Source organism: Neoarius graeffei, chromosome 13 (genome assembly GCF_027579695.1).
Source record: "Neoarius graeffei isolate fNeoGra1 chromosome 13, fNeoGra1.pri, whole genome shotgun sequence".
In the NCBI taxonomy this organism is placed as follows: domain Eukaryota; kingdom Metazoa; phylum Chordata; class Actinopteri; order Siluriformes; family Ariidae; genus Neoarius; species Neoarius graeffei.
Genome location: NC_083581.1, coordinates 77108364 through 77122083, shown reverse-complemented (window position 1 = coordinate 77122083; position 13720 = coordinate 77108364). Strand labels below are relative to the sequence as shown.

Sequence of the window (13720 nt, the reverse complement as noted above, 5' to 3'; positions counted from 1 at the left end):
GCCCCTACCTTCACCAGGATCTTTAACCTCTCCCTAGCTCAGGCAGTCATCCCGCCCTGCCTAAAATCAGCTACAATAATCCCGGTGCCGAAGAAGTCTCCCGTCACCAGCCTGAATGATTACCGTCCTGTGGCCCTCACTCCGGTAATCATGAAGTGCTTTGAGAGACTAGTTCTTCAGCACATCAAGGACCACCTCCCCCCAGACTTCGACCCCTACCAGTTCGCATATCGTGCGAACAGATCCACAGAGGACGCCATCACCGTAGCTCTTCACTCTGTGCTGAACCACCTGGAGCAGCAGCAGAGCTACAGCTGCATATTCTTTGTGGATTACAGTTCAGCTTTCAACACAATAATCCCGGACATCCCCATCAGTAAACTGGACACTCTCGGCCTCCCCCCTCTCACATGTGCCTGGATAAAGGACTTTCTTACCAACCAGCCCCAGACTGTGAGACTTGGACCCCACTTCTCCTCCATCCACACGTTGAGCACCAGCTCTCCACAGGGCTGTGTGCTGAGCCCCCTCCTGTACTGCCTCTACACCCATGACTGTAGTTCGATCCACAACAACAACAACAACAACAACAACCTCATCGTCAAGTTTGCTGACGACACCACAGTGGTCGGACTCATCTCAAAGGGAGACGAGGCAGCCTACAGGGAGGAGGTCCTGAAGTTGGCAGCCTGGTGTTCAGAGAATAACCTCGCTCTGAACACCAAGAAAACCAAAGAGCTCATTGTTGATTTCAGGAAGCACAACACCGACCTAGCCCCCCTTTACATCAACAATGAGTACGTGGAGAGGGTCTACACCTTCCGGTTTCTCGGTGTCCTCATCTCCGCCGACATCTCCCGGTCAGAAAACATTACAGCAGTCATTAAGAAGGCTCCGCAGCGGCTACACTTCCTGAGAGTCCTCAGGAAGCACAACCTAAACTCCAACCTGCTGCTGACCTTCTACAACCCCGATTCCAAAAAAGTTGGGACAAAGTACAAATTGTAAATAAAAACGGAATGCAATAATTTACAAATCTCAAAAACTGATATTGTATTCACAATAGAACATAGACAACATATCAAATGTCGAAAGTGAGACATTTTGAAATTTCATGCCAAATATTGGCTCATTTGAAATTTCATGACAGCAACACATCTCAAAAAAGTTGGGACAGGGGCAATAAGAGGCTGGAAAAGTTAAAGGTACAAAAAAGGAACAGCTGGAGGACCAAATTGCAACTCATTAGGTCAACTGGCAATAGGTCATTAACATGACTGGGTATAAAAAGAGCATCTTGGAGTGGCAGCGGCTCTCAGAAGTAAAGATGGGAAGAGGATCACCAATCCCCCTAATTCTGCGCCAACAAATAGTGGAGCAATATCAGAAAGGAGTTTGACAGTGTAAAATTGCAAAGAGTTTGAACATATCATCATCTACAGTGCATAATATCATCAAAAGATTCAGAGAATCTGGAAGGATCTCTGTGCGTAAGGGTCAAGGCCGGAAAACCATACTGGGTGCCCATGATCTTCGGGCCCTTAGACGGCACTGCATCACATACACGCATGCTTCTGTATTGGAAATCACAAAATGGGCTCAGGAATATTTCCAGAGAACATTATCTGTGAACACAATTCACCATGCCATCTGCTGTTGCCAGCTAAAATTCTATAGTTCAAAGAAGAAGCCGTATCTAAACATGATCCAGAAGCGCAGATGTCTTCTCTGGGCCAAGGCTCATTTAAAATGGACTGTGGCAAAGTGGAAAACTGTTCTGTGGTCAGAAGAATCAAAATTTGAAGTTCTTTATGGAAATCAGGGACGCCGTGTCATTCGGACTAAAGAGGAGAAGGACGACCCGAGTTGTTATCAGCGCTCAGTTCAGAAGCCTGCATCTCTGATGGTATGGGGTTGCATTAGTGCGTGTGGCATGGGCAGCTTACACATCTGGAAAGACACCATCAATGCTGAAAGGTATATCCAGGTTCTAGAGCAACATATGCTCCCATCCAGACGACGTCTCTTTCAGGGAAGACCTTGCATTTTCCAACATGACAATGCCAAACCACATACTGCATCAATTACAGCATCATGGCTGTGTAGAAGAAGGGTCCGGGTACTGAACTGGCCAGCCTGCAGTCCAGATCTTTCACCCATAGAAAACATTTGGCGCATCATAAAACGGAAGATACGACAAAAAAGACCTAAGACAGTTGAGCAACTAGAATCCTACATTAGACAAGAATGGGTTAACATTCCTATCCCTAAACTTGAGCAACTTGTCTCCTCAGTCCCCAGACGTTTACAGACTGTTGTAAAGAGAAAAGGGGATGTCTCACAGTGGGAAACATGGCCTTGTCCCAACTTTTTTGAGATGTGTTGCTGTCATGAAATTTAAAATCACCTAATTTTTCTCTTTAAATGATACATTTTCTCAGTTTAAACATTTGATATGTAATCTATGTTCTATTCTGAATAAAATATGGAATTTTGAAACTTCCACATCATTGCATTCTGTTTTTATTTACAATTTGTACTTTGTCCCAACTTTTTTGGAATCGGGGTTGTACCTCTCATCCATCGAGAGCCTGCTGACATACTGTATCACAGTATGGTATGGCAGCTGCTGTAGACAGGGAGAGGCTCCAGAGAGTAGTAAAGGCAGCACAGAAAATCATTGGCTGCCCTCTCCCCTCCCTGATGGACATTTACACCTCCCGCTGCCTTAGCAGAGCTAAGAACATTATCAAGGACAGCTCCCACCCTGGCTTTGATCTGTTTGACCTGTTGCCCTCAGGGAGGTGCTACAGGTGCATCAGGACAAAAACAAATAGATTCAAAAACAGCTTCTTTCCAAAAGCCATAACCGCCCTGAACTCGGATATGCTCTGACTTTATAGTCTAACCCCCCTGTGCAATACTTCATAATGTGCAATATTTTATTTTACAATGTGACTCTCTTCGTGCAATAATTTATAATGTGCAATACTTTATAATGTGACACTGTCTGTGCAATAATTTATAACGTGCAACACCTCACTCCATAATGTGAAACACAACACATACACCTTAGGACTGTGCACCTTACCTTACCCTCCTTACAACCTCTTTTTTTTTCTTCTCTACACGCTGTTTGTACTGTTATTGAAGTTGCTTTTAATCTCATTGTACATGTGTATAGTGACAATAAAGGCATTCTATTCTATTCTATCCAGCACATTTTCCATCTACATGGACTACCCACGGACATCGTTTCTGACTGGGGTCCTCAGTTCACTGTGCAATTCTGGAGGGCCTTCTGCAAACTCAGGGGCCACCTGTAGTCTCTCCTCAGGCTTTCACCCACAAACCAATGGCCAGGCAGAACGGGCGAACCAAGCTTTGGAGGTAGCACTCAGGTGCATGGCGTCCAGGGATGCCAGTTCTTGGACTAAGTACCTACCTTGGATTGAATATGCTCATCACACTCTCCCTTCCTCTGCCACAGGTTTTTCTCCATTCCAGTGCTCCCTAGGTTACCAACCACCACTGTCCCCCAGGCAAGAGGAGGAGGTCACCGTACCCTCAGCCCAGCTCTTTTTTCGTCGCTGCAGGAGGATGTGGGCATTGGCCCGGAGAAGACTCATTCACTCCATCCTCGCATCCAAGAGGCAGGCTGACAAACGCCGCTCCAAGGCACCCACCTACCAGGTAGGACAACAAGTCATGCTCTCCACGCACCACCTGCCACTTAGAACCATCTCCCACAAGCTAGCACCCAGGTTCCTTGGACCCTTTCTCATCAAGAAGGTAATCAACCCATGTTCCATTAGACTGGCATTACTACTCACCATGTGACGTGTTCACCCCACCTTTCACGTATCACAGCTCAAACCCCTGGTCTCCAGTCCTTTGTGAAATTATGAATATTCTTATTTTTAAACATACAGTTGAGTGTCACTATTGCTTGGCACAGTGGCATGTTGTGTTACATCTAAAACTAAATAAAAAAAGGAAACACAAAATAAAAAGTAAAATGCACCCATAAAGTCATTGTTGGTGATAAATTGTGTCACATTCATCTCATTATCTTAGGCAGAGCAGTGGGTTTAAAAACAGACTGATGAATATATGGACGAGTTGAATGAGGACTCAAGGCCAATTTATGCTGACAACCCAGTCCTCGCAGATAGCGTCGCAGACAGTCTCTGCGTAGCCCCCCCACCTTTGCAGACGCTCTGCGCGCACCTCCCAAAAATTGTGACCACCGCAGAAGCCTCGCAGACAGCGTCGCAGATAAGAGGGCTCTGATTGGTCCACTCTACATCCGCTGTACACGCACTTCTGCTTCCCTACTTTCCCGGTTTGGTTTGTTTTCACGACCGCCATTTTTAAAAACACGAGCGAAGATGGAGCAGCACGAAGAGCGGTTGATCGAGGAAGTGAGGAAGTACATACATCTATATGACTCCAGTTCTAGTCATTATAAGTAACCGGAGGATAAACACTCCACTAACCACACCCACCAACTACTCCTAGCGACTTCGCGCCCCCTTGCGTTGTGGCAGTGAATAACATCGCGCACGCCTATTACTCCCCGCTCAACGATAAATTACAACTGTCTGCGAAAAGCTATCTGCGAAAGCCTTGTCGCAAGAGCATGCAGAGGCCTTTATTGTTGAGTTTCTAAAACAGTCAGTGAATTAAGTGACTTTTGTAGGTAAAATTAGGTGTTTAACAACCTGTTAAAAATACACCAGAATGCAGGAAATGGCATCTAATTAATTAATTTTCTGGGGGAGGACCCCCAGACCCCCCACCAGTGTGCCGTCTCCCACACACACACACATATATTAAAAATGCTTCTGACACCCCTGGTTTTTGTCCTTGCCCACCTCGTTTTTTTGTCTCCTTTTTTTTTTTCTGGACTATTTTTGCTATTTGTTTTTTCTATACTGTTTGTTTACCTTTTTGCCACGCCCTTTCCCTGGATTAAATCACATTATTTATTGGATTACTGTCTGTGTGTTCTGCTTCTGGATCCTAATCTCACCACACCCCCACCACCCCTAACATTCTAAGCGGAAACGATTTTGTCGGACATTTTGTATAAAGTTTTTATTGATCGAATTTGCAAGAAATAAAAATAAAAAATGCTCTGTTTTCTCAAAATCCAGTGAATGTGGATAGAATAAAAGTTATTCCACTCAATCTTGTCATACATGGATTATAGCCAACTATCAGCTCATGTACAACTCGATTTCGTGGAATAACTGTTAAATATATGTCAGCAAAATATCAGGGGGAAAAAAACAGTAAAATTGTGCTTGTGAAAGATTTGAGTTATTTTCCAAACAGTTATAGCTTAGAGTTTATCTTACACAAGCATACAGTACATTATGCTTAATTTCTTTTATTCAAGATTTCAAAACCCAGTGATCCTAAATTTCTTTGGCGATTTAAAAACAATGATGCAAGCAGATTGTGACTTTTATGACATCATTATCTTCTCATTTCCTATGTTATGATTCAGAATCCTTATCAGGTGCTAAAATCTTATGCAAATGAGAGCACACAACCTGCTGTACATGAAAATCTGTTTTGCATGACGTGCTGATTCCATCCGAGAATCAAATCGAGAACCAGCTCGTATCTTGCTGTTACTATAGAAACAGGCAAACGAAGCAGGCACGAGTGAATAATATCTTGCACCATTCACTATGTTCTGGAGATGTGTGATTTTGGGCTGTTGAGCTGCGGCCCGGCCGGCTGGACAGCAGTGAACTTTAGGTTTGGGTTTAAAAATATCCACTCCCCAAATGAAATCGGTAATACCACTTAGATGTGATGGGGTGTGCTGGCAAGGAGACTCAGTCCTGAGATTATCACATCACATGGCAAATGTAACTGACACCTGCAGACTTGGGAAAATCCCTCACCAGATACCAGGGTTACACAAAAATGCACCTGAAACAGAACAGCTAAATGAATGAGAAACACAAGAAATGAGCTACTTGGAAATTGTTTTATTTTGCAATTCTTACACCGAAATCTTGAACATACACGACTGTTCAAAAGTTTGGGGTCACTTTGAAATGTCCTCATTTTTGAAAGAAAAGCACTGTTCTTTTCAATGAAGATCACTTTAAACTAATCAGAAATCCACTCTATACATTGCTAATGTGCTAAATGACTATTCTAGCTGCAAATGTCTGGTTTTTGGTGCAATATCTCCATAGGTGTATAGAGGCCCATTTCCAGCAACTCTCACTCCAGTGTTCTAATGGTACAATGTGTTTGCTCATTGCCTCAGAAGGCTAATGGATGATTAGAAAACCCTTGTACAATCATGTTAGCACAGCTGAAAACAGTTGAGCTCTTTAGAGAAGCTATAAAACTGACCTTCCTTTGAGCAGATTGAGTTTCTGGAGCATCACATTTGTGGGGTCGATTAAATGCTCAAAATGGCCAGAAAAATGTCTTGACTATATTTTCTATTCATTTTACAACTTATGGTGGTGAATAAAAGTGTGACTTTTCATGGAAAACACAAAATTGTCTGGGTGACCCCAAACTTTTGAACGGTAGTGTACGCTGATTTTTTTTTAAGGCCCCCCAATTCATCACAAGAGAGTGCAGCAAGCATGTGACTGTTTCAGTTGGTTTTATGGATGCTATAAAATATTTAAAGTGAATTCATTTCCATCAGTATGTACAGAATGATCAGACAAATCAAGCTGTATATCTGGAACAGCTCTAGATTTCATGATGTACAGTAATGCACTATTTTGATTTTTTTTAAAAAATATCCATCCCAAGAAAGCATTAAGGAAAATATCCAGTATGCTCATGATTCCCACAATGCATTGCAGTAATTTAGAGTTCATACAGTATAAGGTGTACACGCAGAAAATAAATTACATTACTGTACCTTTAAGGGTACAATGGCTTGTCTCTAAGGTACTTATTTGTACAATTTTTATATACTGCTTGGGAACATCTATGTAGCTTTTTAGCCCTAAAAAGGTAGACATAGTTACCTTGAGGTCTAATAATGAGCCCTTGGGGGTACAATAGTGTAAATTGTACCTTGGGGGATAGAAACGGACCCCTACTGTACCCCTATTTCTGACAGTGTAGCTGGTACTAGAATATGCTTAATCTATATAGCTACTTGGAGGAAATAGGGATTGGGGACCATTTTGGATGCAGTGGAAGAGGTATCAGATGCGTGTGGGCGTTACTGTGACATAAATTACACAACAGTGCCATCAAGAGGCAAGACACAGAACTGCCCCCGGACCTCCTTTCAATCCCTCTGTCTCTCTCTGGAATGAAACACTTGAGGGTGTGCTACTACAGGAAAATAATCAGTGATGCAGTCGTGTGATGTGACATAAAGCAAAGTTACTGTTACCACCCTGAAGTTGATTTACTTTCTATAACAGCATGTCCCAAAGTGTTTTATTCCACTTACACTGCAGCAATTTATCAGCTAATATTTTTTATCTTTATTATGAATAAACATGCCGTGCATTTTATCCATTTATACTTATATTTAAAGCTAGATGGCCTTTCAATTTCATAAAATCAGTGAAATTTAGTCTCATCTCATCTCATTATCTCTAGCCGCTCCGTCCTTCTACAGGGTCGCAGGCAAGCTGGAGCCCATCCCAGCTGACTACGGGTGAAAGGCGGGGTACACCCTGGACAAGTCTCCAGGTCATCACAGGGCTGACACATAGACACAGACAACCATTCACACTCACATTCACACCTACGCTCAATTTAGAGTCACCAGTTAACCTAACCTGCATGTCTTTGGACTGTGGGGGAAACCGGAGCACCCGGAGGAAACTCACGCGGACACGGGGAGAACATGCAAACTCCGCACAGAAAGGCCCTCGCCGGCCCCGGGGCTCGAACCCGGACCTTCTTGCTGTTAGGCGACAGTGCTAACCACTACACCACCGTGCCGCCGTGAAATTTAGTTCTATGTGAAATGTGGTGATTGTGATATCTGTTTATTTCTGTAATATCTCACAAAATATCAGGCCATTCTGTGGCTGGGAAGTTATTTAATTTGAGGGGATTAAAGCAAATAATGTGCATGAAATCGCTCGCTTCGCACAGTCAAGCAGACAGAGGAAGTCCGTGTGTGCATGCGCAGGTTTACCTTCTTCTTTTGGGTTTTACAGCAGCTGGCATCCACAGTGTTGCATTACTGCCATCTACAGGTTTACCTTTGAGCGTGCACTGACAGTTCCATCATTCTGTCGCTAAACGAACAGCTGATCACACCGAGGTGCTCGCTGAGCGCCCATATTTATTTATTAGTTTGGTCCTGCGTTTCCTTTCCTTCGGATATAACATAACGTCTTTTCTTCTCACTTTCCGTTACATTTGCACACTCACGTCCTCCATTTTTCTCTCCTGTTTCAAATTTGTATCTCACAATGCCTTGCGTGAATGGGGAAAGCCCACCACGTGATGCATGACGTAGTATCTTGTATTGGGTCATGGTGAAGCAGGAAAAAATAGCAGAGAATTTAGTCACGTGGCCTTAAAGCATATACACAGAGCCATGGCCTCACTTTCATTTATAAATGCCTTGAGGCCTCAAGAATGGCACAGGAATAGTTTTAATCATTAACAATAAATCTAACATAGTAATTTTTATGATTAAAGTTATTTTATATAGGTAGCGGTCTGAGTGAATGACCTTGACGTCCGTAACGTCACAGCAGGAAGTCCATCAGTCTCATCGCCATTTCCGCTATACTAAAACACAGAGCTGACTGCAACTCCGATCCTCCATTTTGAGCTAATTTATCACCATGCCACGTAGATGTGTTGCTGCACCCGCCAGCAACACGACAGAAGGTGGATTTATGTTGCATTCATGGCCCAAGAATGTTCAAACTGCAAAGATTTGGACGCGTTTTGCGAGAAGTTCACAGACGCATTGGGCGCCTACGAAGTGGTCTCTCCTCTGCTCTGCATGTTTTACTGAAGACTCGTACGAGACCTCTGATCTGTTGAGGAGCGTTGGCTATAAGCTTGTATTGAAAGAGGGTGCAGTACCAACAATTAAAGAAAAAGAAAACAAGAAAAGGAAAGTATTTATTTACTTATTTTTAAAAATCAAAGTTCAGTTGCACCAGTTTTCCCAGAGTGAGCTGAGGATTGTTGCTAAAACCCAGGATGGAATGGGACGGATGGGACGGGACATTATCGTTCAGGCAGTGACCTCCCAGCGGTTGTTGCTAAAACCGGTGATGTCCTGTTCGGTCCCAGGTTTTAGTAATTGCCTGAGGAGAGCAGTAATGGCGGAGTACTCCGTATGGACAAAATAGTGAATGAGTGGAGCAGCTGTCTGATTTCTAAACTGGATATTGCTGCAATCTCGGCCTTACGTGGAAGAACCGAATGAACAGAGAACTGAACAAACAACTGAAAGTCAGATTGTTTTAAAACAATCGGCCACAAGATCGGCCTTCAAGAAGCGAGAACACAGACAGGTAAGCTCCGACTCTCATTTGGATAAAAAAAAAAAAACCACGTTGTTTACCTGCATTTAGATTAATCCATGTAACTTGTATTGTGTGTTTAAGTTACCGGTATAAAATTATTTAATTTGCTTCAGAATGTGATTGTCTCAGTTCATCTGATTATTTAATGAGCCTTTTACGTTTTATCACTGAAATGCAACATGTACATGCATGCATTAAGTTATAACACCCATCCTGTTTTAATGAGGGTCAACCCACAATCAAAGAAGTCAAATCAATCTTAGTTGAGAGAGTCAGTAATGGTATTTCTTACTTTCACCATAATTTTTTATTTATATGACTTTGGTCTATAGCTGTAAAAGGCCTCGGCCTTAAAGGAACAGTCCACCGTACTTCCATAATGAAATATGCTCTTATCTGAATTGAGACGAGCTGCTCCGTACCTCTCCAAGCTTTGCGCAACCTCCCAGTCAGTCAGACGCAGTCAGACGTGCTGTCACTCCTGTTAGCAATGTAGCTAGGCTCAGCATGGCCAATGGTATTTTTTGGGGCTGTAGTTAGATGCGACCAAACTCTTCCACGTTTTTCCTGTTTACATAGGTTTATATGAGCAGTGATATGAAAAAAGTTCAGTTACACAAATTGAACCGTAGCGATTTTCTATGCTATGGAAAGTCTGCACTATAATGACAGGCGTACTAACACCTTCTGCGCGCTTCGACAGCGCATTGATATCTGAGCTCCATATCAATGCGCTGCCGAAGCGCGCAGAAGGTGTTAGCACGCCTGTCATTATAGTGCGGACTTTCCATAGCATAGAAAATCGCTACGGTTCAATTTGTGTAACTGAACTTTTTTCATATCACTGCTCATATAAACCTATGTAAACAGGAAAAACGTGGAAGAGTTTGGTCGCATCTAACTACAGCCCCAAAAAATACCATTGGCCATGCTGAGCCTAGCTACATTGCTAACAGGAGTGACAGCGTGTCTGACTGCGTCTGACTGACTGGGAGGTCACGCAAAGCTCGGAGAGGTACGGAGCAGCTCGTCTCAATTCAGATAAGAGCATATTTCATTATGGAAGTACGGTGGACTGTTCCTTTAAAACCAGTTATCACTGTGACATCACGCGCTCAGGGCTGGCTGGCTGAGCGGGGCGGCTCCAATGACAACTTTGTGGTCGATTTTAACTCTCAAAAATAGATATTTTTTTTTATTCCCATTTATGCAGCATACAAGAGTCAAGGATGGAGATACTATCCACTCAGAAATGTATTTAAAAATAAAGGTTCTGTGTATCTGCTTTAAATTCATTAATTGTTCTATTTTTTTTTAAATAATAAAATTGGAAGTCTGTGATTCGAATTCAGTATCTTTCGGTCCACTAAACAAAAATAATTGGGCGTCGGGGAAAATTCTTCTTATGACCTACACTTGAAAAATCTGAAAAGCAGTCTACCTTTAATGTTATGGAACGTCCACAAAACAAGTTAGATTCTGTTATCGTTCACATTATAGCAGCTATAAACACTCTTTCCTCCTTACCAGGCTCTCTTTTTTCTCTCTCTCTCTCTTTGAATTGAATACGAAAAAAAAATGCAGCTTGTCATCTCATTATCTGTAGCCGCTTTATCCTGTTCTACAGGGTCACAGGCAAGCTGGAGCCTATCCCAGCTGACTACGGGAGAAAGGCGGGGTACACCCTGGACAAGTCACCAGGTCATCACAGGGCTGACACACAGACACAGACAACCATTCACACTCACATTCACACCTACGGTCAATTTAGAGTCACCAGTTAACCTAACCTGCATGTCTTTGGACTGTGGGGGAAACCGGAGCACCCGGAGGAAACCCACGCGGACACGGGGAGAACATGCAAACTCCGCACAGAAAGGCCCTCGCCGGCCACAGGGCTCGAACCCGGACCTTCTTGCTGTGAGGCGACAGCACTAACCAGTACACCACCGTGCCGCCACAGCTTATCATGTTACCGAGAAATCAGAGAGCCTTCTGTGCTGTAGACTTTCCCATGTCAGAAAACAGCATCACCTCTGAGTGTTACAAAGCACTGACACTAGAGACTCCTTCCAAAGATGCTAACTAGACGTCTGCTTACAGAAAACTTCACCATATCAACAAATACAGATTTTTTTTAAAAAAAATCAGTTTATGTGGCACATCCGCCATATAGATCCCTTGCCACTTTATTAAGAACACCTATAATACACCTGCTGTTTGATGCAGTTCTTTAATCAGCTGATCCCTTGACAACAGCACAATGCATCAAATCAAATCACGCAGATACAAATCAAGAGCTTCAGTTAATGTTCGCACTGTTCAAACATCAGAACGGGAAAAATTGTGATCTCACAGTGAAGTGTGACTTTCTTTCACTGTGGCGTGGGTGTCGGTTTGAGTATTTCAGAAACTGCTGATCTCCTGGGGTTTTCACACACAACAGTCTCTAGAGTTTACACAGAAGGGTGCCAAAAACAACCATCAAGTGAGCAAGTGAGCGACAGTTCTGTGGGTGGAAAAAAGAACAAATGCCTTGTTGATGAGAGAGGGTCAGAGGAAAATGGGCAGATTGATTCAAGCTTTTTTGCCAGGAACGCTATAGTAACTCATATCACTCTTTACAACTGTGGTGAACAGAAAAGCATCTCAGCATGCAACAGAAGAACTCATTGGGTTCCATTCCTGCAGCCAAGAACAGGGATCTTAGACTCAAGAACAATTGAATATCTGTGCAATATTATATCCATTATATTACAATGTGATATTGGCATTGATCAGTGGTGCAGTAATACAGTATGTGCACTGTGGTTGAGAAGAGTGTATATGTTCTATAGCTTCAATGGCTCAGTTTCCTTCTGGAGAGGAGCAGAGCAGAGAGGAGAGGAGCAGAGAGCAGCAAAGCGGAGAGGAGGAGCAGAGAGCAGCAAAGCGGAGAGGAGAGGAGGAGCAGAAAGCAGCAAAGCAGAGAGGAGAGGAGCGGAGAGGAGAGGAGGAGCAGAGAGCAGCAAAGCGGAGAGGAGGAGAGGAGCAGAGAGCAGCAAAGCGGAGAGGAGCGGAGAGGAGAGGAGCAGAGATGGTGAAAAGGGTGATGCCATGGTCAGAGGGGTCTGTTATAGTTTTGCTTGCTTCTTCACCTTGTCAAAGTTCCTCCAGAGCACAAACAGAAGAACCTTTAAGGGTTAAACACCACCACCACCCCCACACTTTTTTTTTTCCTAGTTATAAATGACACTATAAATCTCTGGGTTGAACCTGTAGCCAGAGCAACACATCTCGATCATTCTTTCTATTGTAAATGACTCGCATTCGATTCACTTAGTTCAAATGAATCGAATCAGTAGAGTTGTAAATGAACAGTGGTGGAGCAGGTTTCTCGTTTTCAAGCTGGACAGCACATCTGGACAGTTTCACCAGCAGCACATCTGGACAGTTTCACCAGCAGCTCATCCTGGACCATTTTTCATGTTGCGTCTTCTAACCGGTGTCCAAGTGCGCACTCGGTTTTAACGGGTCAGCTCGGAATGAACGCGTCTGAGGGATTCGGGGTCCTGAACCGGACGCAGGAGCAGCTGGACGGCGCGAGAGCCTGCTGCAACTTCACAACCGCCGCCGCGTCTGTGCCCGGAAACGGCGACGCGTTCCTGCTCGAGCGCGAGCAGTTGGTGGGGCGGCTCGTGCAGATCGCCGTGCTCTGCGTGCTCTCACTCACCGTCGTCTTCGGGGTTTTCTTTCTCGGCTGCAACCTCCTCATCAAATCCGAGAGCATGATGAACCTCCTGGCGGAGGAGCGCAGAGCGTCCAGAGACGCGGAGATCACCACTGCCGCGTGACGCCCGGTGACCCGGGGACCGGTGACCCGCCTCGCGCGCTCACACCCGCCATGACTTTTAAACAGTGTGATTTGGGTTTGTTTGTTTGTTTGTTTTGTTGTTTTAAACGGTCACATAGACATGTTGACTTTCTAATTTTCGGACTGCAAAATAAAGCATGCTGATGCTGAAATAACGGCATAATTAATAAATATTTAAATTAATTAATTAATAAATGTATGTCTGAAATAAAAAAAAAATGTCTTGTATTTTAATATGTTCTTTTGTCCAAACATGAGTGTAGTAAAGAAAACATGGTTTAAGGTGATTGTTGGTGATTTGGGTGGCACGGTGCTCTCACCTCACAGCAAGAAGGTCCGGGTTCGAGCCCCG

General features: G+C 43.7%; 1 protein-coding gene across 1 annotated transcript; it reads left to right on the top strand.

Moving 5' to 3' along the window:
- Positions 1-12614: 12614 nt before the first annotated feature.
- On the top strand, positions 12615-13452 carry rprm3 (reprimo, TP53 dependent G2 arrest mediator homolog 3). The gene has a single exon (XM_060937033.1). The coding sequence runs from the start codon at positions 13040-13042 to the stop codon at positions 13346-13348; it is 309 nt and encodes a 102-aa protein (XP_060793016.1). The 5' UTR covers positions 12615-13039; the 3' UTR covers positions 13349-13452.
- Positions 13453-13720: the final 268 nt, after the last annotated feature.